The sequence below is a fragment of the Castanea sativa genome, chromosome 6 (genome assembly GCF_040712315.1).
Source record: "Castanea sativa cultivar Marrone di Chiusa Pesio chromosome 6, ASM4071231v1".
Lineage (NCBI taxonomy): Eukaryota > Viridiplantae > Streptophyta > Magnoliopsida > Fagales > Fagaceae > Castanea > Castanea sativa.
In genome coordinates this window covers 37,066,834-37,093,591 of record NC_134018.1, presented here as the reverse complement: position 1 = coordinate 37,093,591, position 26,758 = coordinate 37,066,834, and the positions used below count along the sequence as shown (strand labels likewise).

The following is a 26,758-nucleotide window of genomic DNA, read 5'->3' as shown; positions in this document are numbered from 1 at the left end:
TGATGATTTAGATCAAGGTTTATAGGTCATCAACAGAAATTTCAAGACTTCAAAATAGAGAAATACCATGGAGATGCGACATGGTTCCAACTAGTCCCCAGGAAATTACATAAATGTGGAAACAGAATAAGTAAAAGCAATAATAAAACTTCAGGAAATGCTAGGGAACTATGAGTGCTTTTAAAAGGGCAAAAGGGTGGGAAAATTACAGAAAGCCTTCTAATGTTTTGAAAAGTAACAATGACACATTTTACCATAATAAGACAGGACTTCCCTCAAGGTTTTGAAACAAATTCTGATACCCTCCAGGTTGTTGACCCACACTGACCACCCCCACTGCTGACTTTTCTCATCTTAAATATGTACTAGTCATTCTACTCCTGGCCATATTTAATGAATTATGAAACTATAAATGGCAAAAAATGGACAAACAATTTCAGTGCAAGGCAAGTATATGGAATTTCCCCTAAGAAGGGTATAATCCTAAATTTAAAAAGTCCAAAAAAGCAGAAAAAGGATACTGCATAAGGCAAACAGCCAATCAAACAAATTTTAAGTTTATACCAGGGAGGGGGAGCTTATATTGAGATAGCTAGATACTCTCAAAGTCCGGCTATTTCCTTCCGGCTAGAAACCCTACAAACAATATGGAAATGGCTTTCCAAGGAGTAGGACTTTAAAACACCCTTTATTACATGAACAAATAAAGCTTAATGTAAAAATTAGTAAATGCAATCCATAAGGAGATTTGACCTTCAAGATGGAAATTCTATTCTCAAATCCCAAAAAAGAGAGAAGTTATTACAATTTACATAGTTTCTCTAATACCATGTAGTCGGCAATGGTTGATTGTGGGTAATACCATGAAAACCAAGATGTCGAGCTTAGGGTTAAAAATTAATAAACCCTAATACACATGTATCATTTATAGGGTTAACTCCACAATAGAAGATGACTCAATCACCCATCCAACTTAAACAATATTACTCATAACAAGTTACTCATCAAAAAATAAAATATAAAATATATACATTACACATAACAAGTGTCATATTCTGATTTTGTTTCAACGATCCAATATTTGGAATTCTATATTAAAAATACTATTCCCTACCAAATCACTCAATTTCGTACTAGTGGAGCAACCTCAAGATGACCACTACAATAACATTAGTAATAAAAAACCATAAACACCTACAAGATTTGAACCAGTTCAAGATTAGATAACTTTACAAGACTAAATTCTTCAATGAAAAACTGCCAATGGTATCCTAAAATCTAATGGCAGCTTAATGGGTTTCTCTTATGTTGCTTTTAGATTCTATACCATAATATTCGTGTTGATGACTAGGCACATCATTTAATTCTCAAATGATAATCACATGAAGAACACAATAAATGAAAAGATAAACAATCATGTAGTATTAAGGCTGCGTAAGTTTCTTCAATTGGAAAATGCTCAACATTCAATTAGTACAACGAATGAAAATTCTTAAAGTAAATACACACATGAATTCAGATAAAAGGAAAATACATGACAGGTAGAAACAAATTCAGGAAAATCCAAGTTCAAAGACCAAAGAAACTCAGAAAGTTGGTTTACAGTCAACACACGGCCATCTTTGGAATTTCCTAGTTTGTAATTGTGTCTAAGGATCTTAGCTTATGTTTCCTTGAGGGTTATAAACTGGGTCCAGAGTTGTTGGAATGGGTAGTAACAGCGGACATGATTCTTATTCTAACGCTGTGATTCCTGTTTGGTTCAGTTTCCAGCTTAGTTTACAGGTTTTTTCCCTATATTATTTAGGAAAGTTATTATTTTACGAATTGATGACAATACTAAAGATTTTATACTCTATCAACTATTCTGGCAGCTATTGATAGCAAAAGATCCTGATAGTCCAAGAATGTATTGACTCTTTAGGTAAATTAACCAATTGATTAGTCAAGTGAATTAATTAAGTCAATTTAACATGCAATACACGTGGTAGTACAAATAAATCATCAAATAACTAAATGCAGCGGAAATTAAATTTAACACAAGTGGTTTGTTTACGAATAGGGAAAACCATCAAGGCGAAACCCCACCGGGTGAATTTAAGGTCACCACTCTTAAGAATCCACTATTATCAAAACAAGCGGTTACAAGTAAAAGAATCTCAGTACCTTATACCAAGTTACAATTGAACCCTTACCCCAATACACAATTGGACTTGTAATGTAATGACAATCTCTCATTTCAATGCACAGCTCCCAGAACGTGACTAACCAATTGATGCACAGATCCAAGAACGTGACTAACACACCAACTTGAGAAAGTTGTTGGCTGCAAAGTTCTTCAATTCATCCACACGATGAAGATCCAAAAGCTTCTTAGTTACAAAACTCTTGGCACACAAATACAGCAACTTCTTCTAAATAAAGATGAACTAGGGCAAATTGTCTTCAGTTACAATTTGAGTGAATAATCACTTTGCATCAAGTTGCATCACCTTTGGCGGCTCTTAAAATAATCCTTATATATGTTTAGGGTTGTGAGAAAAGAAACCCTACACAAATAGTTTGGATATGTGTGAAAAACAAATCTGGAAATCAGAATTTCGTAATTCTCGATAGATACAATTGTCGAGCTATCTATTGAATTTCAAATATTAAATCTCGATAAATACATCTGTCGAGATATCTATCAAACTTTAATGAACAACACTTCTTCACTTGATTATTGAACAGATTTGCATAGCTTCAATACTTGGACTTGAACTCTTGTTCCTTGAAGTATTAAACATATCCTAGATCTACCCAATTACAAGTAAAGTGCATTTTGTCAAAGAATTAGCCAATTCTAAATAACATATCTTCTTAACATGTTCCACAAATGTCCTAACAGATCCTGCAGTAATAAATCAACCAGTTGTGCCATCACGAACAGAGTGTGCCACATGGAAGACCCATGTACAATTAGATTGGACAATAAATTTTTTTTACAATGACATCAAAGAAGGGATTAACAGCTTCAAAATGATGCATTATTTTCATGCAAAGAACAACAACAATTGGACATGTTCCGGTTCAGTAATAGCAAGCCAGAAATTGAACAACACTGCAAAAATATAAAAGGAAAAAGGTATCTCAATCACTCCTACTTACTTGTAAGCTGGAATCCAAACATCTGGATTGTTGGATGTGGTGAACAAAACAAACATTTGATACAGTGTGGTGCCATATGAAGTAAATATTGTTTTCCCTTGTTGGGTATCTTCAAACATGACATAGGCTAACCAACTAGAAAACAAAAGAAATAAAAGCCCTAAAGCCTGCAATTCAAGAAAAGCAATCAGCAATAAGCATGAAAACTAAAAGCATTAAGCAGTATGTATTTTCACAACTAAACAATGGATTAAAATGGAACAGATGCGAATGAAAGTGAACGATCCTCCCAGAGTCACAAGCAAAAAGTAAATTTTCTTGTAAGAAATTTTATTAGAGAGAGAAGACCTTCAAGTACAGATGAAATAGACAAGATTCCACTAAAAATTACATTGTAAGACTAACGACATCTATAAAATCTACAAAGGAACAGAGTCCTGCCAATAGCAATTGACCACTCATACAGTAAAACTAATGTAGTCAAATTTGACACCATTGAATTTATGATTATTTATTTCTACAAATTGTTTATAAACTAGAAAAAATTGTAAACTCAACAACAGTAAAGATAATGTGCAACAATAAGATAGTAAAGATACCAAGACATTTAAGTAGGTGCAAAGTATTCCAGCCAAGATGAAGATGGTTGCTCGTAATTCCCTACGAACAAAAAAGAATGAGAAAAAATCAAATGAATTTAACATAAGTTGTTTAGCAATTTTTTGAATATATATATATATATATATATATTTCTTACTTATAAAAAAAAACAGTTAAAAGTAAAGTATAAAGACATGCATGCACATCATGACATGTAACATGTATAGCTATCTATGGTGATTATGCAAGTTCTGATCCCAAAAATTTGATGTCGCCAATGGTTTATAGTTGCATTTAATTAATATTCTGGCCTTCAGACCATCAAAACTTAATTATGGCCTCTGAGTATGTATCACAGGTCCCACTTCTTTTAATCAGGGAGTTCTCTATATTAAAGGTTTTTTTTTACCCTTCACTGTTAGCATTGAGTGCATATCTCAAACTGAACAAGTCTTATACCTATTGGTAAGGTTCAGGTATGGAGCATGATATTGCCATAATGATTCAGGGAAAATTTACCAGTTCATTTCACCCTAACAAGATACTTCTTTGGACTGGATTTTTTTTTGGGTAGAGCTTTGCACTGAATTGATTATAACTGAAAACGTTATTCATTAGCACCAAAGAAACAAACTTCATTAAAGCAAAGAAACAAAACTAAAACGATCAGCAAATTCCATTTCACAGATTTTCCAGTTCAACAGAATAATGTCTTATGTTCAATGTACAATTTCAAACCTTCTATCATCTCAGCTCTAAAGATATGATCAATAATTTCTTGCGTATTTGGATGGTTGTGTCTGCCCTTCAGGTTTCACCTAGCAGTCTTTTATTGATTATCATCTCACATGCATATATGTCCTAAGCAAAGACGGTCTTCAAATAAAACAGCTTTATACAATTCCAAATCTTGCTCCATAAAGGAATAACCCTTACTCCATTGTTCATTTTTCATTTAACTGCTCTTAGGTCTTCTTGATTATAAGTCCATTCACATGAAGACTAGTGATGATTTTTTTTTTTTTCTTAATAAGTGATAAAAATCTTAGTAGAAATGGTAGAACAAGTACAAAATGGGGAAAAAATTAAATCCTCCTCAACAAATTACAACCAAAAAAATAAAAAAGAGAGAATCACAAAGCTATATGCCTATGATCAGCATCCAGCCATACAAGGATAAAACAAAATGAATTTTAAAGATGTTCCATTAAACCTGGAATCATGAAATGTACTGTTATTGCTCTCCCACCAAATTGTCCTCATAAGACAAAGTGAAACTACCACCCAAACGACACTTCTCAAATGGCAAAGAGATCTCCCTTTCCAGCCCACAAGCATCTATATTCATTGGGACCACCCATTGCATCTCGAATAGAGATAAAGCTAATGACCACTATCTCATGATGAGCAACCTACCCATCAATATTGCAATCAGTACTGTCCACCAAGGCGTGGAGAGAGACTGAGATACAAATCTTCGGACACATGACCAATTGGAAGCTTGTCAAATGATAACATTCCCAATAATGGTCTCATGCTTGCCCACCATCAAAGAAACCACTAGAAAAGACACACCACCATAAAATTCCTCAATCCCAGCTACAGGAGAGAGAATGAATAAAGAGGGAGCTTTTTTTATGATAAGTAATTAAGATTTATTAATATCATAAAATAAAATAAAAGAGACACCCAGGACACAGGAAGTATATAGAGGTAAACAAATCAAGAACAGAAATTACATGAATCAAGTAAATCAAGAAAATAAGATAAGGATTTGTTTTCCAAAGTTGACAACCAGTCCAATAAGGTTCTAAAGAAGAATAATTAGGCCTGGCATGGATCTCTCTTTATCTTCAAAGCATCTTCTATTTCTTTCCTTCCAAAGACACCACAACAAACAATGGGGAATGACCATCCATATATGTCCATTTTGATGATGACCAAACCGATCTTGCCAAGAAGCTAGGAGCTCAACAACAGACTTTGGCATAACACAAATTACTCCAGATAAGCCCAAAACCATAGACCACAAATCCTTAGCCACCGGACAATGGAGGAAGAGATGGTCAACAGATTTACCATTCACCTTGAAGAGGGAGATGTTAGAGGGAGAGAGACATCGAAAGGCATTTGAGGTCTGTTAGCAGCTAGGTGAAGAGGAGCTAAGTTAGCTATTTAATTGATTTGGCAACATTTGATTAAGCCAACTGGACTATATTGGAAGAATTGCACTATGGTAAAATGCAGGATATATGATCCCTGGACAGGGGATGTATATTATTAAAGATTGACATGATTATTAATTTTGGGAAGTCTTTGTCAAGAAAATTAGAGTCTTAGCATACTATAATATTTCTTGGGAAAGTTCTAGAAGGTTCCTACCTGTTTCTAGGGCTTCTAAAGCCTATTAATAGTTCCGGTATAAGCATAACACAGAATCAGCCTTAATGATAATTAAATGCTGAATGACATTTTGAAAGAGCTTTTCTCCTCCCATCTCTCTCTCCCTCCTCTTCTTTCTCTTCTCTTATATATCATAAGTAGAAGAATCACATTGTGCTGTAACCTCATCTTCATTCTTTTCTTTCTTATTGTCCTCATTCTCTTTCTTTTCTCACCATGAAAAAAGGACTATCTTGATTTCTTGTTTTAGAGGACCCTACTGCAATCTTTTCATTTCAAAGCATAACGTTTTAAATGTACCTTGGGAAGTATAAGTTCATAAGACTTAGCCTCTGCAAAATCAGTGTACGAGCCCATGTTTCCTTACATCTAAATTCTAGGCATGCACACACACACAAAGATATGGGTAATTATAAAAAAGGGTTTTATCACACAGTACCTAAAGTTCAGCATGAAAAACACAACTCTGATATATGGTGCAATTCTAAAAGGAAGATAATCAAAGCCCATTGGAGACAAATAGAGAGCATAAACCAGTATATCAGCAACCCAAATTAACAGCAAAGCCACCTGAAAAAAACAAAAATGGAAATTTCACCATCAAACTGAAGGAACAGAATATCACAACATTGAACTTTCAACAGATAAATCAGATATACATCAGCACCAGACTTTTTTCTTCCCTAGCCTACATATAAAAGGGTCAACATATGAATTGCATTATAAACCGCAAGATCATATGATCTCAAAGATACACTGTTTCTTATTCTGGTCCAATCATTGTGGATGCTGTTGATGTTTTTGTTGCTGCTACTACTCAAAACTAATCCAAAAATTAATGGAAAGAAAATTTAGAAATTAAGAGGCTACATTTTACTTTCTATCAAGGATATTGCATTGCTTAAGACTTCTTTCCATTAGCAGCAAAATATGCATTTCGATCTATTCGCAGCTTAAATCATAGACCATTGTTTTGGGCCTTCATCCAAATCATAGAAAAACAATATATAATTTTTTTATATATCGAAGGCAATTTCAGGCTGTCTTACATGGTCAATCAACTCCTGCTAGGAACTCTTTCTATTAGATCCACTTGCTAACCTTTTTTTTTTAACTGCATTTAATATGCATTTATCATCAAGTAACTATCATATGAAGAAATCAGATTTTTTTTAGTAGGTAAAGATTTTACTAAAACAGGGCACACCTAGTACACTGGAACTGGAAATATACAAAAGAAATGCAAACAAAGTTATGATAAAAGTGCATAAGGTAAATGGTCACTTAAGAAGCAACATGTGCACTTAAAAAAATGCAACCAAAATAAGAATATGAACACGGATGATAGAGAATACAAGTAAGGATGAGGTTAAGTCATCTCAATAATAAGAACATATTCAATGAACCAAAATGAAACAACATCTAGAAGCATTTTAATACAAACTAAAGGTGAAAGAAGATCAGAATGACAACCAAAGAGAAAATCCACTGAAGCAGCATGAAAAGATAAGTGGTCAATAATACAACTAAGAGAGAATCAGCTAAATAACTAAAGAGGTCAATCTCACAAAAGATTTAATTTCTTTGGTGAACTTATCAGTTATTTGAGTCACAAATTTAAATACCTAGTACAAGATATATACAAAATGTTCTGATTATCAAAAAATGCTTCTTGGTAAAAATCAAAAACCAGGAAATCACTTTCTTTCACTTTTTGGTAAGCCTGAAGATAACTACACAAGAAAGAATCAGGAAGTACCTTTAATCGATTAAGAAGACTTTTCCAATAAAGACGATACCCTTCATATGAAATTGGAAAGAAGGTATGTACCACAAGTATGAATAGAGATATGCCCTGCATAAGAAAGCAGAAACTAATGAAACTTGCAGAAGATTGTCTCTATAATACATCAAACCAAGGAAACTAGTGGTACAAAAAAACTAAGCTGAGATGCTCAAATAAACCTTAGGGATCTAGCAACATGCCCAAAATTAAACATTCTGTAGTTAGAGTGCAAGATTTATGTACCACCCCAACACCATGTATCATTTCTAAGACTAACCAGACTATAAATAACATAAATCCTTGACATGCTATGTATTCAATCAACACCTTCTAACACCAGACCTAATATGATCGAATAACCAAAAAAAGCCCCCCTAGAAAACATCATTAATAGGTTATCAGTATTTGATAATGATCACCTACCCACAATACAACATCCATTAACAAAGATACAACAAATGGCCATACTCTTTATTTATTTTTTCTTTTCTGTGCTTAACCAAACTACAAACCCTTCTCATAATGGGTCAAACCTGAGACTTCTGATCAAAGAAGACAAACTGAGGATTTTGTTCCTTTAAGACAGATTTTTAAATAGGTCTTACTTACTGCCATTATCAAAGAAACTTTCAACAATTCATCATAATCTTTTTCAAAAGATCAAAATTTCACTTGTAATTTTCTTATCAAGTCCAATGACCATTGAATCAAATGGAACTTCCTTATCTTAGAAGTTTGGCTGGAGAGTTGTGGCTGGACGGTGATGTCATGGATTCAAAACCTAGTGAGCATATTTAACTCACCAATCAAAAAATAAAATTTTAGTTGCAATGCTTTTTGGAACATGAACAAACTATAAATTCATATTAAACATTGAAGTTTCTTATCCAAATAGTAGCTATGTAGGACAGATATTGAAATTTGCATCAGTTGCAAATATCCAACACAATTTGCATCACTTATAAATATCCATAAATTCCTCAACATTTTTTTTTAAACTTTTAAATGATGAATTTTATTGAGATCAAACTGATAGTCACCCAAGTATACAGGTGTATAAAATTGGGGGCCATACAATCAAGCATGCAAATTACAAAGATCTATCAAATCACAAACCAAACATAGAGAATAACTACACACTACTAACATCCAATCCAACAAGGTTTTAAAGAAAAATTATTTAAGATTCAGCAAAGTTCTCTCAGAATCCTCAAAGCTGCGGTTATTCTTGTCCGTCCAAAGACACCACATCAAACAATGGGGGGTAGCCATCCAAATATAACCCTTTTTATGACAACCAAAATCCTTAAAATCTTGTCAATTAAATATCTAACACTCATTCCAATCACAAATAAAAGGGTGCACTTGAAGTGAAGGATTTTAGGCCTACTAATTTGGTGAGTAGTATTTATAAAATTCTGGTCAAAGTTTGGGCAAACTGATTTAAGGGGGTAATGGGAGATATGGTGTCTAACACTCAAAATGCATGTATTCAAGGAAGATAAATACCTTACAATATCCCTCTCTTTTTTAAAAAAAAATTCGACAGTTACAATAGGGGAGGGAGGATTTGAATCCTAGATGTCTCCATTGGAAATACTTGACACTACCCTAATAGCAAATGAATGTTTAAATAGTCATTTCAAATCTGACAATCTGTGGGTTTTGTGCAAATTGATCTGAAAAAGAATTATGACCATGTCAATTGGGATTTTTTGATTTATTTGTTACAAAGATGTGGCTTTGGGGGAAAAAAGAGGAAGTGTATAGCATTTTGTATTTCCACATTCAAAGTTCTTATCCTAATGAATGGAACCCCTAGGGGTTTTTCAATAGCAATGGTGGCTTATGTCAAGGGGATCCCCTTTTTAGTTATTGGTTGTGGTGGTTGAGGAATGAGAAGGATGTTAGCAAAAGCTGTGTCAAGGGGATGTTTGAATGGCTTTACTATTAATAATATGAGACATAAATGGTGATATCACATCTCCTTTTCATTAACGATACACTTATCTTCTGCAATGTAAATTCAATCCAACTTTGCTATTTAAGATGCGTCCTCATTTGCTTCAAGGCGGTTTCAGGCTTGAGGATCAATTTAAGTAAATCTGAAAATGTGCCAATTGGAGAGGTAACGAATGTCAAGGAATTGGCAATTAATTTCGGGTTACATGTCTCATCCATTCTGATGAAATACTTTTGTCTTTGGGATCTCACTTCAAGGCACATATGTGATTTCATTATAGATAAAATGCACAAAAGATTGACTAGCCAGAAGAAATTGTACTTATCAAAAGGGGGAGACTCTTTCTAATAAAAAATATGTTATCTAGCCATCCAACTTATTTCTTATATTTACTCCCATTGTCTGTAAGAGTTACAAAAAGGTTGAATAAGAAATTCAAAGGGATTTTCTTTAGGGTGGGATAGGTGAGGGATTCAGTATTCTAAAATGTGGCCCCAACTTACTATGTGCCTATTAATTTCCCAAACATGAGTTCATCATGGTTTATTTAAATTATATAATAAATATTACCCCATGAATAATAAATTTATGTTGATACCACACATTCCTGATGCAACCAACAAATAGTTCAAGAAAAAAACAAGAGTAAATATCAAAATATTCTAGAATTATGATCTGGTTTTGATGTGCAGCCTCTTGGATCCTTTCATAGGCTACTTTAGTTATTAGTGACTGTATTAGAGTATTAAGTTTATTTAGGTTAGAAAGTCGCTAGATCAGTTTTAATTAAGATTTATTAGAATAAGGGGAATCTAGTATTTTTCTAGATTTTCTGGAATGGGCTATACTACGGACCCATTTTTCTAATTATATGTTGAATCTTTTTCTATTTGATTTAGAAGTACTTAATTACTTTGCTTTGTTATTAGGATTCTTGGTCCTTCTAGAAAAGAGTTTATTAGTACTTCGTATTCCTTTCTACAATTGGGTTTGGTAATAGCCTTCTATGTACTATGTAGTCAATAAAATTTAGATAAAGTGATTGACTTTAATAAAATTCCAGCAGGTAATTTTTTTTAAGCCTTGAGGGTGTGATTTCTTAGGAAACTTAGGTGTGGTTGCTTAGGCTTTATCTATTTTTGTTTCATGTTCTATTCACTATTTTGACACCAAAAAGCCTTCAAATTCATTCAAGATCCAATGTTTTTATTACTTAACCTTACATACACCTTTAAATATCAAACCCTATTCGAAGAACCTTTCAAAATATCATTAATAATCCTAATTTGGTGCAAAAAATTTTAAGATCCTACATCAACAAGAAACTCCAATCATTTCAAATATATGAGGTGACCACTTGGCACAAAGATAGCAAACAGATGCTGAACAGAAGTGGTTTTGTCCTATAAACTAGATTCCTAAATAGTTTTCAAACAATTCCATTTTAAATAATTATTATTATTAAAATTATTTTTTTTTTGCAAATTTTGCCATGCCAATCATGTTCAACCAACTCCAATGGTATTCAAAAGAATTATACAATAGCAGCATATGTCATCAACAGTCTAGAGGTCATATACAATTCTTCTAAATATCAAACTCTTACCTCATAAATAAGAGACTCCTCACCAGTTAAGTAGGGCAACTGCCCAAGAAAGTAGTAATCCCTATCATTGCAAGAATCTGTAGAATAGTTGGTACACCACAAAGGTTTCTGCACAGAGTTTAGAAAGTTGAGAATAAATAAATACCTTGACAGGCCTACCATGGTTTACCAAAATTAAAGGGAAAAAAAAAAACCAACCTCTAAGAAATTTAGGATTATCATTGCAAAATAATTGAGGGACCAAATGAAATCAAATTGAATAAAAACGAAGTAGGACTTTGCAGCACTCTGGAAGTTTGATTGATCAAGAATTTGCTCAGGTAAACCAATACCATCTTCAGCCTGCAGAAAGCATTTTCAGCCAATAACCAATAAAAAGTAACCATTGGTTGGGAAATTTTGAGAATAAGAATATTAAAGAAGTAATGACTGAAAATCTCAAATAATGTTATATAGTTGTTCAGAGAGAGAAATGGTAGACAAGGCTAAAAATTTCTATTTGTTTCTTTCTTGGTTACACAGTTTGTAAGTCTTCCAAATATCACAAAATCCAATGTAAAACAAAGGACACCTTATGAGGATAAAAAAAATAAAAATTAAAAAGAGACGCACATCAATGAACTTCTTCTTTGGTTAGTTACACACGTTAACAGAATTATTAAAAAGAAACTTCAGAAATATATCCCTGATTTCATCATGTACTTTAAAGGCTTTCAACAAAATCACGAAAGATTCGACAATATTTGAGAAAGTAAAAAAAAAAAACATGTTACCAATGTATAGTAAATGTCAAACAGATTAATGTGTCACCACTTCTATGATTCTATCACCACACATTACAAGTAGGGGTAGCAAATGGGCAGGTTGGGTCATAAATGGATTAGGTGTGTAATTACCCATTTATCCATTTATTACCCGTTTATATATAAATTAATTATCCATTACCAACCCAACCCATTTAATTAGTAACCCACCAATTTAACCCAATATGACCCAAATACCTCTAAAACTACTTGAATACCCTCTTGACCTTCAAAATTACCAAAATACCCTTAAATACCTAAAATGATGCAAATAGCCCTACACTTCCAAAATTACCAATATACCCTTGGACATCCAAAATGATCCCCAAAATCTCTAAAATAAGGAAAATATTGCCAAAATCTCTCAAATGAGCAAAATACCCATAAAACCTCTAAAATAACCCCCAATATCTCTAAAATTATCAAATATGCTCAAAAACCACTAAAATGACCAAAACATCCCCAAAATCTCTAAAATGAGCAAAATACCCATGAAATCTCTAAAATGACCAAAATACCTCCAAAATCTCTAAAATGACCAAAATACCCCCTAAAACCCAAAAAATGACCAAAATACCCCCAAAACCTAAAAATTATCAAAATACCCCCAAAACTAAAAAAATGACCAAAATACCCCTGAAACTCAAAAAATGACTAAAGTACCCCCAAAACCCAAAAAATTACCAAAATACCCCCAAAACCCAAAAAATTACCAAAATACTTCCAAAACCAAAAAAATTACCAAAATACCCTTGAAACCCAAAAAATTACCAAATTACCTGTTAGGACATATTTGATTCATGTTCGGAATATATGTGAATATTTTATGTAATTGGCAAATCCTTTAACAAAACGCACTTTACTTGTAATTGGGTAGATTTAGGATGTGTTTAATGCTTCAAGAAACAAGGTTTCAAGTTCAAGTGTTAAAGCCATGCAAGTCTGTCCAAGAATCAAGTAAAGAAATGTTGTTCATTAAAGCTTGACAGCTAGTATCTTTCGAAGTTAAAAAGCTGTTTCAGCCCGAGACTCGACAGCTACTCGATAGATAGGGTATCTGTCAAGGTTTATGAAAAACCAATTTTCAGTTCTGATTTTCATCTAATCCGTGAATGTATGTTTGAGCTTTCTTTTCTCATAACTCTAAACATATATAAGGATTATTTTAAGAGCCGTCATAGATGGCACAAGAGCACAATTGCACAAGTGTGAAGTAAAGTGTGACCGGAAACCTAGTTTGCTCTAATTCATCTTGAAGAAGATGTTCTGTTTGTACACCGTAGGGTTTTGTGACCAAGCAACTTCATGATTTTCATTTGTGATGAATTGAAGAACTTTGCAGCCAACAACCTTCTCAAGTTGATGATCAAGTAGCATACTAGGATCCACGCATCTATTGGTTAGTCACGAACTGAGAGCCGTGCAATACAAGGAGAGATTGTCACTACAAAACAAGTCCAATTGAGTATTGGGGTAAAGGTTCAACTGTAGGTTGGTATAGGGTACTGAGATTCTTTTACTTGTAACCGCTTGTTTTGATATTAGTAGATTCTTGGGAGTGGTGACCTTAAAATCACCCAGTGAGACTTTTGCCTCGGAAGTTTTCCCCATTCGTAAACAAATCACCGTATCAACTTTCTTTTCTGCTGTATTATACTTTAGTTGGTGATTTGTTTGTGCTACCACGTACATTGCATGTTAATTTGATTAATTAATAAACTTGGGTAATTAATCAATTAATTAATCACAAGGGATCAATATATTCTTGACCTATCAATACCCTCGAAACTTAAAAATGACCAAAATACTCCCAAAACCCAAAAAAAGACCAAAATACCCTTGAAACTCAAAAAACACCAAAATACCCCCAAAATCCAAAAAATGACCACAATACCCTCGAAACCTAAAAATGACCAAAATACCCCCAACCCCTAAAAAATTAACGAAATACCCCAAAACCTAAAAATTACCAAAATACTTTTGAACCCTAGAAATATACCGAAATAACCAAAAAATCTAAAAATTACCGAAATAACCCTAGAACCTAAAAGATAACATAAATGCCCTCGTAATCTAAAAAATGACTAAAATACCCTTAGAATCTAAAAGATGATCAAAATAACCCTGAAACCTAAAAAATTACCAAAATTCCCTCAAAACCTAAAAAATTACCAAAATTCTCTCAAAACCTATAACATGACTGAAAGACTCTTAGAACCTTAATTTGTCAAAAATATCCTCGAAACATCCAAAATACCCTAAACCTCTATTTCGGTAATTTTAGATGTTTCAAGTGTACTTTGGTCATCTTACATGTTTAGGGGTATTTTGGTCATAATTTGGGTTTCAGGGGTTTTTATCGATCATATTTTTTTAGGTTTTGGGGATATTTTGGTCATTTTTTAGGTTTTGGGATATTTCAATTATTTTTTAGTTTTCAGGGTATTTTGGTAATTTTTTTAGGTTTCGAGGGTATTTCAGTTATTTTTTTTTGTTTTTGGAGGTATTTTGGTCATTTTTTAGGTTTAGAGAGTATTTTGGTAATTTTTTAGGTTTAGGGTTTATTTTGGTCATTTTTTAGGTTTAGGGGGTATTTTGGTCATTTTATTAGTTTTGGGGATATTTTGCTCATTTTTTAGGTTTCGGGGGGTATTTTAGTCATTTTTTAGGTTTTGGGGGTATTTTTGGTAATTTTAAGGTTTCAAAGGTATATCAGTCATTTTTTAGGTTCAAAGGATATTTTGGTCATTTTTTGTGTTTGGGGGTATTTTGGTAATTTTTTGGGTTTTGGGGATATTTTGGACATTTTAGAGATTTTGGAGGTATTTTGGTCATTTTGTGGGTTTTGGGGGTATTTTGGTCATTTTTAGGTTTCGGGGGTATTTTGGTTATTTTTTGGGTTTTGGGGTATTTTGGTCATTTTTAGGTATCAGGGTATTTTGGTCATTTTTTTGAGTTTTGAGAGTATTTTGGTTATTTTAAGGTTTGGGGGTATTTTGGTAATTTTAAGGTTTGGGGGGTATTTTGGTCATTTTTTAGGTTTTAGGGGGTAATTTGGTAATTTTTAGGTTTTGAGATATTTTGATCATTTTTTAGGTTTTTGGGATATTTTGGTAATTTTTAGGTTAATTGGGTATTTTGATCATTTGTTGGGTTTTGGGGGTATTTTGGTCATTTGTTGGGTTTTGAGGTATTTTAGTCATTTTTTGGGTTTCAGGAGGTTTTTTGGTCATTTTCTAGTTTTGGGTATTTTGATAATTTTTAGGTTTTGGGGGGTATTTTGGTCATTTTTTGGGTTTCAAAGGTATTTTGGTCAATTTTTTAAGTTTCAGGGGTATTTTGGTAATTTTTAAAAAATTAGATTTTATGGTGTTTATTTAAATTTTAGATGGGTTTTAGTGGGTATTAGTGGGTTTATCCATTAAGACCCATATAATTAGATAACCTAATAGGTCTTTACCCATTTAACCCAAATATTCAAATGGGTTGGATTAAGACTTATCTAAATTAGGTAGGTAATGAGTGGGTTGATGGATATAGATAAAAATTGTCACCCCTACTTACAAGATATTAATTTTTTTCAAAATCAATTTGAATTCTCGTATGACTCTTCTTTTTCATTTTCTTTTATGGTAAAAGCTCAAATTAACTTGTCTTCATGGAAACCTACTTCGAAATTCTAAAGACAAGCCCATTATGAAATAGACTTCAAAAATCAGTATTAACAAGAAGCATAATGCTATTTATGTCTTATTGGCAAATGTAACCAAGTGTTTGAATGCAATTAAGAACTTAATGTACAGCACTGAAAGGGCTATATCTAAGTTTTATCCCACTACATATATTATCAAACACAAACCCATTTGAAAATTCACCTCAACATCACCAAATCACATCTAAATCCTCGAAAATTCCACATCCAAAAAAAATAAAATAAGCCTAAACAACTATAACTACAATCATTCATTACATTGTTACATACTTACTAAACACAAAACCCATTATCAAATTCACCATTAAAACACAACTACATTCACCAAAACTCTAAGGCAAACATATTCTTAAAAAGGAAAGAAGATGAATTATTGGATACATTAAAAAAGTGAAAAAAAGTGAAACAAAGAATGAAACGAACCAGATCAACGAGAGCAGCAGCCTTTTCAAAATTCGAGCCGTAAGCAATAGCCTCAGAACGATTATGGTGCTCTCTCTTGCGACCAGCCGCAGTAGCTCTACTGCTTTCTCCGCTTAGCAGAGGCTTCTCCTTCTCCATCTATAACAGACAAATGAAAACTGAAACCAAAATGACAATTGGTTTCAATTCAAAACAACAAAAGCAGAGAAACCGAGACACAGAGAGAGAGAGAGAGAGAGGTGGTGAAGATAATAGAGGTTTTGATCCGAGACGTAGTGAGACAGTTATGAAATGAATCTTCGCTACTATTAAATAAAAGAAGTCAAATGTGCCATGTGCGAGCTTTCAACTTTGGCTTCTGTGTCGTGTCGGGTCGTTTTCCCACGAGCTACCCCTCATTACTCTTTTTGAATAGCAATGTTTGTTGAGCTCAATTAGTCAAATTGTGATATGAAGTAACGATTTTCCTGCAAAGTGGTAGTACGGTTGTGTAAAAATAATGGGCGCTAATATTTTGAGTCTGTTTAGTATATGTGTTTAAATAATAGTTTTCAATTTTTTTAAAAATTTATGTAGGTAAAAAAGTATGTAAAAATGCGTGTAATATTGTTTAAAAATTAAAAACATATGTTTAAAATGATATACCAAACAGCCTCTTAACCTCTTGAATTACATATTTTTAACATCAGAAAGAAATGAAATTAGTTACAAAAGTTTCTTGTGGATAATATCCATTTAGTTTTGCTTAGTTTTCGCCAGCTTATTTGTTAAAAGTGAAACAAAAATTTTAAGTTAACGTATTTAAAAAAAATTAGTTTTGTTGCTTTTTTAGAGGAAATGTGAGATAAAAAGCAAAACTTTGGGAGGTGGAAGTTAAGAGTTTAGGTATCTTTTTAATAAATCTATTATTAGGTTAGATTATTTCTATTTTGGGGTAATTACACATAACTCACTTGTAGTTTGGGTGAAAATCACTTTGTCTACCCGTGATTTGAAAAATGTCATTTAACTCACTTGAGATATGTTTCGTTTATTTTCCGTAACTCACCTCTGTTAAATCAGGGGTAAATATGTATTTCTACACTCCTTTTATGTTTCTCTCCTCAAAAAAAAAAAAAAAAAAAAAAACACTAAAACAAGAGAAAATAAGATCAAAAGATGCTATTTGTAAGAATTTAGCTTGTCTCAAAAACTCCAATAAATCACAAACTATATTTTTGTAACACACTCAAAAGAAAATAACACAAAAGGAAAAATTTACTCAACCCATTAACTTATTTTCTTCTCTATACATTAATTTATTCCTCACGCTCTTTCTGCCCCCCTCTCTCTCTCTCTGTTCTGTCCATGTCCCTCTCATCTCTCACACTCCAGTTCAGATCGTTGGTAGCTTTGAGTCGTGGTGGCTTGGGTGATGATTGTGGAGGAGCACGAGTTGGTTGTGTTGGTTGGGTATGGGTTTTGAGGAGGAGCACAGTGTTGGATTGGGTCTTGGTTTTGAGGAGGAGCATGATGTTGGGTTGGATTTGGGTTTTGCCAAACGTTGTCGTAATTGACTCTCTCATCTTAGCCAAGCCTATCTCAGTGGCAATGGCAACGACAATGGTGATGGTAGAGGCTAGAAGACTAACGGCGATGGCTTGAAGATTAGTCGTTTTTGGGTTTATATCGTGTGGGTCTTGGGTTTAGATCGATGTTTTTGTGGTTTCTTGGTTTGATCGATGGTTACATCGTGTGTGTTGTGGGTCTTGGGTTTGATTGATGTTTCTAGGTTTTGAAGATTGGTCTTGGGTCGTGGTTTCTTGGTCGTTTTTGGGTTTTGAAGATTGGTCTTAAGTCGTGGTGTTTGATCGGTAGTGGTGGCTGGTGATTCAGCAATGGGTTTGGCAGTGGCAATGGGCGTGGATCTTGGTGGTTGTGATTGGTGGGTTGTTGTGGTTCGGTGGTGGTGGTCGGTGTTGTGGTTTTTTTTTTTTTGCCTTAATTCTATGGTGTTTCAGTGGTAGTGGTGGTGATGGCTTTGGTGGTTTCTTCATGTTCTGTGGTTTTTTGGGTATGTTCTTCATGTTCACAATTTGTGTGAATGGAGAGAGACAAATACCACTTTTTGATCTTGTTTCTCTTGCATTTTTGTTCTATTTTTTGTTTTGGGAGGAGAGAGACATAAAATTTGAGCAAAAATACCTATTTACCCTTAATTTTAACAGATGTGGGTTACGAAAAATAAACGGAACATACTTCAGGTGGGTTAAGTGACACTTTTCAAACCATGGGTAGGCAAAATAATTTTCGCCAAAACCACAAGTGGGATATGTGTAATTACCCCTTCTATTTTTGTTGCCTTACATTAAATTTATTTAACATAAAAACCTAAATATATAATTTGACACACTATTTATTTTTAATCACGTGTCATGAATGGTCATTTTTTTTAATACAAGATAGAAATTCTACTTTAGTCAAATTTAAGTTTATATGCGTGTGAAGCTTTCTGTTGGAAACTTGAACCTCGACCCTTGCCCTTTACACCCCCACAAGAATTTTATATTTATGGAATGATAATCACACGCGTGGTGTTCATGAATGGTCATTTGACCACCAAAGAAATTTCTCCAAGCACTACGATTAGTTTACTATCAATGAAAGCAATTAAGTAATTAGTTTTTTTTATTTATTATTATTATTATTATTATAGCTACAAGTGGAAGGGAAATTTTGAGTCATAAATATCTTTATTGGAAATACTAGAAAGTGTTGAAGTACAAAACTCGACTTTTTTCTGCTGTTAAATTTATACAGTAACAAAAAAAAAATTATCATATCATTTTTCTAAGTAACCCTCGAATTGCCCACAAATATTGTTAGATTGTTCTAAATTGATATAATAAAATGGGCCCGAGGGCCCAGCTGCTTCCTATTATTATTATAGCTACAAGTGGAAGGGAAATTTTGAGTCATAAATATCTTTATTGGAAATACTAGAAAGTGTTGAAGTCCAAAACTCGACTTTTTCCTGTTAAATTTATACAGTAACAAAAAAATTTATCATATCCTTTTTCTTGGTAACCCTCGAATTAAATTTTGCCCACAAATATTGTTAGATAGTTCCAAATTGATATAATAAGATGGGCCCAAGGGCCCAGCTGCTTCCTTCTCATATGGCACATCGGTGTTCTCTTCTATTTAAAGCACTAAGGCCCGTTTGTATCTATTTGAGTTTGACAGTACAACCAACGCGGCCCTCGACCACGTATATTACGCGCCCAAAAAAGGAAAGTAAAAAAGCATTTTAATTATTTTCTTTCGAGCAAAGTTTGTTCCTTTCTTTCTTCTTAATCATATCTAGTAGTCCAAAGTACAAACAAGAACAAAGAATTTTCGGAAAAAAGAGTTGCAATAGCTTGGCTTCACTGTCTCAAACCAATGGCTTCATGCCCAGAGTCTCTCCCTCAGTAACAAATTAAAAGTACCACTCAATGAAGCCACGTAACTCTCTCTCTCTCTCTCTCTCTCTCTCTCTCTCAATTATATACTTCCAACTATATAATCACTTGACTTTCTTAGTTTGTTTTAACTTGTTTCCATAATGCGTCGTCATTAATAAGTTAAATAGATAGTAAAATTTACTTGAGATTTATTTTTTATATAGGTTTCCTTAACGAGTGTCTAAGATAAAGGTTAATAAATATTTAAATATGAGTTGTAATTCACACTTTTCAAAAAATAAAATATACATGTTAATGATTCATTGGTTTACACGCACAAATTCATTATGGTTGTGTGTATTTTTTTTGAGTAATTTTTAGGTACTCTCGGAGTACGGAGAATGGTGCTCCCTCTCTCACATTCATGGTGGGGTCCGCTTATTAAATTCATGATGAGGTCCACCATGAATATGAGAGAAGGGAACATCATTTCACTATACTCCGGGACTACCTAAGAATTTTTCATTTTTTTTAATGTGTACAATTTGACTTTATTTATTTTTAAAATGTATAAAAATATTATTTAATAAATCATTGAATGTATCTTAACTACTACCCTTACCCTTAGGGAATTCATTAACAAAATCTTTTTTATATTAAAAGACTCAACACATATGTACTAGAACAATGACATCTTAATTAAATTGTTAATCTATTATGATTTTTTTAAAGGTATTTTTTGTAAACTTTTTATGATTTTAGTGATATAGTATTACCCACCATTCACATATAGGGATTGTAAATTCCTAGATAGTTATATATATATATATATATATATATATATATATATATAGTTATCCTTACTTTTTAGTAGAAATAGACCTATTAACAGTTCGAATTGCAAACAATTAGAAAATTAGGGTTTTGTTTGGGTCTAGTGTCCTGTATACTGGACCCGATAAGATGCTACCATGTGTCCAAGAAGTGCCATGTGGCAACATCCCTTCAAGTCCACTACACTGAATGCACTGGGCCTAAACCTTTCCCCTAAAACTATAGTTTAAATTATTGTTATTGAAGCATCAAGATTTATTAGTTTAAGACAAAGGTCAACATAATGTAGATTCTTTTAGCTAATTATCCTAAGATGTTTTATTCACAAATCATGAGATCTAGGAGTTGGTGCCTATAGATTCTCTTAATCGTCCTACAAAATACGGATATTCAAAAAAGAAAATTTCAACAAACGGAGTCATTTCATTTCAAAAGTAGATGCTAACCTTTATATATATATATATATATATATATATATATATATATATATATATATATATATATATAAAGAGAGAGAGAGAGAGAGAGAGAGAGAGAGAGAATAAAACGCCTCTAATCTCATGGAGTCAGTTTCCTCTAGTGGCTAAAAACAAAAACAAAAAAAAGTAAAATCATTTCGTAGAAGCTTTTGGAGGAGAAAAAAAAAAGATTCCTCTTTGAAATAATTTAAAAGAGAAAAGGAAGCCAAGAATATAAAATAGAATTTAGGAGTTTTTTATAGGGGGGAAAAAAAAAAAAAACGATTTACATGCTAAATATGCTGCCCCTGCAGCTCAGCTCAAACCTGCGCCCTCCCCCTACTCCACCAAGCACTTGGTTCCTGGAGAGATCCCAACTCGCCCAAATGAAGCAGTTGTGGGCTCAGTTCTTATATAGCCAAAATATCGAATAATTGGAAATATTACTGCGCCGGCTATTTACAAGCTTTATAAGGCCCTCGTCATGGGTTTGACTCGATATAATAAACCATTAATTATTTTTAAAACCAAAATTATATAGCTCAGTTAGTGAATAATGGATCAAGCACAACATCTTTGAATATATAAGAAGTTGGACCATTTTCCAAAAAGTTAGACAGTTCACTTTATAATTTGCATTAAAATAAAATAAGATTAAGATGCTGGATACCATAAAATAGGCATACAAAAAATGCTGTGGCATCCGCATATGGCATTATGTGAATTTCCTTTCCCTTTATTCTTTATAGGCTTTGCGTAGTCTACCCTCAAAAGTTGAAACAATAATCCCTTCCACTGCTAAATATACTTTCCTCACATGTACAAACAATAATACAATATAAAACTATAACAAAAACAAAATGTAGTTGCACAACTTCTTGTAATCAAACTCTGTACCCAAAAAAAAGGGGGGGAGGGGGGGCTTTTGGAGAACATAAGCTGTGTAGGCTAACAGAAATTAAGCTGCCTGCCAAAAAGGAGAACCTGGTACCAATGGCATGAAAAACAAAGAGTGTGTCTGCTGCTCGCTATTTAAAGCAATTGCATGATTCCTTCCGGGACGAGTCACTTGAAACAATTCTTTTGCTTTGCTAACCACTAAAGAGTAAAGGCTAAATACCCCAAAGCAAGAGCAAAACGGCTTCAGAATTTTTCTCTATAGTTCACAGAGACATAAAATGGTAACGGGTTAGCTATTGCAATGGAAAGCAAAAAATTGTCAAAAGCAGAGTTACAATGAGAAATTTGTGAAGTTCTAACTTGTAATTCACAATAGCAAATCCAATGGGAAAACAAAATGTCACTTTTCAGTTTTATAAAGTGATCAAATCTTGGTAAAAAGATTTTGTGAAGTCTAGTTCAGTTACCACAAGTGGAATGAAGCAAATCTATGGGTTGGGGGGCTCTTTATCAAGCTCTGCACTCAACATATGATGAAGAAGGAGATCAACCCTCTGGCTCCGTGATTTTGTACTGCACCAAGCCAAAAGAACAAGACAAGGTAGCTGTTAACGTCCAAAAATGGATGCAAATAGAGCTTTCCAAATCTTTAAACTAGTTCACCATACATACCCAACAGATCGTCGACGATCCTTTCCGCCTTGTACTTCCTAGATTGAAAAGGTAATAAAATAATTATATGATTTAAATATTTTCATAGAACTGTAAGTATAAACTGGTGAGGGGATCAAAAACACTGGAGACTATGGTGACAAGAAAGAAAGACTACCACAAACAACAACCAGTTCAAAGCAAGAAAAACTCTAATTATGGTCAATAAGATTTCATTTTAAATATTGAGGGTTGGTGCAGCTTAAATGTATGATGGTAAAAAAAAAAGTACATAAAAAAAGGCTCCTACTAACAACAACAGACGATTAGTTTAGGAAATTAATTCTAATGAAGGTGATAAGTTCTGTGGATAACAATAATGATTTATCTATTGCTAATTAAAAGCAAAGAAGCCATTACTCTGCCAATTTTGTTTTGCAAAAATATAGATATCAAGTAACTTTCAGAACATATATATCGCAATGCTGAGCAAAGTGGGCAAACTTCCATCTTAATCATTTCTGAAGCCTGAATAGATAACCTAACATGGTCCTATTAACATCATTGAAGATTTGAGCAACATGCAAAACAACCTGACTTAGGAAATAATTGCAATTTCAATTTTAGAACTTTTGAATTGCCTGCATTATCTCTGCAGCGTTGTCATACAAGTGGATTAATAATCCAAATCAGTAGGAGGCAAATCAAGAGGTATCCTGAGCTTGTATGCACTACAACCCATGTAACTTCTCAAAAAAACGTTCCTTTAAAATTGATTAGTTAGATAGTTAATGAAAACCTGAAAATGACAAATTAGATGCTAAAATCAAATCATGATGTGATATGTATTTTTTTTCTTGAGCTGTGTCTTCATCTTAACCAATTATAGGACTTCACAACCCAGTAACATGATAATCAAACAATTTTCAAAATATATAAGTACTTACAAAATAAACCCCAGAGCTTGGTATTAGCTTCAAACTAAACCTAAAAGTTTTGATTGCACTAATGTCAACCCTATAATCTTAAAAGTGTTACGATGTGCTCTTAGTAAGTCTTTGAATTTGTTAACTAAAAATAATGGAAATCCATATAAGTAGTACTAAGAATTTATCTAAGCAATAAAAATTCTACATAGAGAGTTGCAGATGGTACTATGAAAATTCAGAAAATGGTTTATTTTTATGTAAAACCTAATCAATAAACACAATTTAATGAAGATGCCATCATTTTGTAAGTTTGTACTGTCATTTTATCGTTCATGTGAAAGGCCTTTAAGCATCCAAATAGCTCTCAAGTGCAGTTTGCTTGAATTTCCAATATCTCTAGTTAATTAAACCTCAATGAAGATCTAGATTGCAACAATTTTGAAACTAAAGGGTGGATATTGATGGAATGAGAAACTCAAGAGTTAATTTGAAAATCACCCTAGAATTATAGGAGGATTTATGTAATTTTCTTAAGTGAAAGGGAAATCATATATCTGCATCATGCTCACATTTTCAAGAGATGGACCTGGCTGCATAACTTTAATTTTCTATTGTAATAATAAATGCAGAACAGCTACCAACCTTATCCTGTTCTTCAATATTTTCTGATGACTCGAGTTCCATTTCAGCAAAGAATGCCTCCAATACAAAAGCTACAATCTGAAATTACATGAAAAACAAACTCTAAAGTTAATCTTCATTTGTTTGGGTAATTAATACACAATTGTTTTGAAAAGAGGAACACATCATGTCAACAGGACATTATAAAGCAAACCTAAAGCAATACAATTCACAAAAATTGCAACCTAAAAGAAGTAGAATAAATAAACTCTACATTAGAACATGCTTCTAAAGCCCAATTCAAAATACAACTGCCTAAAAAATAATGATATCAGATCGATAACCAAGATCTCAATATCATTAAAATGTATAATTGTTTCTTTCTCTCAAAATTACCCACATTAAGCAAAGGGGCATCTTTTCCAAGTAGAGCTTCTTCATTTACTTAACAAATAAATTTAAGATTAAGACAACAATGCCACAGCAGCAAAGGCTTCTCATATTCCAAATTCCCGATAAGAAAATCCTTAAAATGTTAAAAGTAAGTCATTCTCAACAACCTTGTCTGGAGTCACATGTAAAATCTTTAGGATGGAATCAGGGCCCCTAACTTAGCCAAACCAAAACTGTTCTTTGTTATAGGCTGACCCATGTGAAGTTACCATGTATGAATGCTTCATACATAAAGGTAATTACTGTCACTCTCTATGTATAATTTTAGCAAACAAAATTGTAATGACATATTTCAACTTTGGTTTTAGTCAATTACTGAAAATCTGTTTCTGCAGCATCTTATTCAAGAAACGAAGTTGCTCTACCTCATAAATTGCAAAACAATCAAATGGCAGGCATTTTGCTTCTGCAACACATGGAGAAAGGGCCAATAAGCTTTAGCTCAAATGGCACCTCCTTCTCCTGTAGTGGGTTCAGACCACACTAAGTGCTTGTGTAACTTCTTAATTTTAAAAAACATATAGGCAACATGGTTGGGAAAAAAATGGAGCAAAAGTTAATAAAACTTACCAAATTTAAAAGCAGTAACACAGTAATTAAGTAGAAGCTGACAAAGTAAGTGAGGCTCCATGCAGTTCCTGTTAATTCCTTGTAGCTCTGAAATGATGAATGACAATTAAAAGAATGACACAAAGTGTAGGTCACAATTATAGTTCAATTTTAACTAATTGAACCATAAAAGTAATAACACAGGATTAACGAAGAACTGCTGATAACAACTTAAATATGCCTGAACCTCTTCTATAGTCCAAATATTAGTTGTATGCACACTGCGGTTTACTGACATTTTAAATGAACAGATATTCTGTAGGGTGGAAAACAAATGCTTTAGTGCTAAGCTAGTAACTCTACTGAACCAAAAAAGGAATCAAGCCTTGATGCTGGGACAGACACAATGACATGGATCATACCAAGTAACTTGAACACTTTGAAGGAGAGAGAATTCATGTCAGATACAACACTTTCCCATCATGGCAGGACATGCATGAACAAAAATGTGCTCAAGAATATGGTTGCATCTGTGACTCATAAGAACCAGTTGTCTGATTGAGTTTGGGTTGTGACAGGTTCCCACAAGATCAGTTCTCTTACGTGGGAGTTTCTACAAACCATCCACTAGGTGGAGCCTAAATAAAATCCACGGTCCCATGTGAGATCAAAATGCATGGATTGTCTAGATCCGTGCAATCTTTGCGATGCATTACAGATCTAGTGGTTGTAGTTTGCAGATTTCCAATTTGTATTTCAGGTAGTCTCAAAGTAGCCAACCCAGCTCCCTCATAAAGAACCCCAAATCTTCTGTCAACATGGAGTTACAGTCAAGAAAGCCTAGCTTCTCATAATCACATTTCAAAATAAAAAAGAGAGAAAAAAAAGGGGAAAATCCCAGCGCATTCCATGAGGACATAAATCATAGAAGAATAGCCAAACAGACATTATCATTCACTATGTAGAGAAAGATGATCATTCAGGATAATATAATTCAACAAAAATTACAAATAAAACAGTAGTTATACCTGCATCCATATATGCCAGTTTCCCATGACCAGTAAATTGAAAAGTGTCACCATCCCATTCGGATAGTCATTGAAATTGAAAAGTAAATAGCTGATTTTGTTAAGAAAATTGTCTGAAGAAATTGACATTTGTTGCAATTAAATCTTTGCAGAAGCAATAAACAATTTACAAGATGATTGAATATTAATATCTAGTAGAATTTTCCTATAATAGCCTTTTATTATCAATATAAAACAGAAAGATATCACAGTTATGCCATGGCTGGATAAAATGAAACATTAGAAAATAGTTTATTAATGAATAAAGGATACTCATCATCTGAAAGCTCAGTCCTGTCCAAACTGGCACTTCCAGCATTGACAATCCCACCAAAGATCTAAAAATTAGAAGAAAAAAAATTGGAGAAAGTTTTAACAGTAACATAAATGGGGAAATATTCAATATTATACATGGATATAGCTATCAA

At 33.2% G+C, this 26,758-nt stretch overlaps 2 protein-coding genes across 3 annotated transcripts in view; both read right to left on the bottom strand.

Moving 5' to 3' along the window:
* Nucleotides 1–16,733, bottom strand: part of LOC142638644 (two pore calcium channel protein 1-like) — a 38,032-nt gene extending 21,299 nt beyond the window's left edge. The window contains exons 1-7 of the mRNA XM_075812690.1: nucleotides 16,444–16,733; nucleotides 11,704–11,847; nucleotides 11,506–11,613; nucleotides 7,910–8,005; nucleotides 6,590–6,720; nucleotides 3,747–3,807; nucleotides 3,148–3,314 (exon numbers count right to left, since the gene is read on the bottom strand). Coding sequence (XP_075668805.1) covers nucleotides 3,148–3,314; nucleotides 3,747–3,807; nucleotides 6,590–6,720; nucleotides 7,910–8,005; nucleotides 11,506–11,613; nucleotides 11,704–11,847; nucleotides 16,444–16,581 — 845 coding nt within the window. The 5' untranslated portion in view covers nucleotides 16,582–16,733. The remainder of the gene's footprint in view (nucleotides 1–3,147; nucleotides 3,315–3,746; nucleotides 3,808–6,589; nucleotides 6,721–7,909; nucleotides 8,006–11,505; nucleotides 11,614–11,703; nucleotides 11,848–16,443) is intronic.
* Nucleotides 16,734–22,527: 5,794 nt separating this feature from the next.
* The window catches only part of LOC142638645 (two pore calcium channel protein 1-like), a 35,924-nt gene continuing 31,693 nt past the window's right edge, over nucleotides 22,528–26,758 (bottom strand). Inside the window, exons 18-23 of one of the 2 annotated variants that reach the window (XM_075812691.1) lie at nucleotides 26,604–26,668; nucleotides 26,292–26,382; nucleotides 25,285–25,371; nucleotides 24,283–24,360; nucleotides 22,733–22,770; nucleotides 22,528–22,633 (exon numbers count right to left, since the gene is read on the bottom strand). In XM_075812691.1, coding sequence (XP_075668806.1) covers nucleotides 22,549–22,633; nucleotides 22,733–22,770; nucleotides 24,283–24,360; nucleotides 25,285–25,371; nucleotides 26,292–26,382; nucleotides 26,604–26,668 — 444 coding nt within the window. In that variant the 3' untranslated portion in view covers nucleotides 22,528–22,548. Of the gene's footprint in view, nucleotides 22,634–22,732; nucleotides 22,771–24,282; nucleotides 24,361–25,284; nucleotides 25,372–25,685; nucleotides 26,074–26,291; nucleotides 26,383–26,603; nucleotides 26,669–26,758 lie in introns of those variants that run through there. The other variant, XR_012845037.1, reaches the window with a different exon arrangement.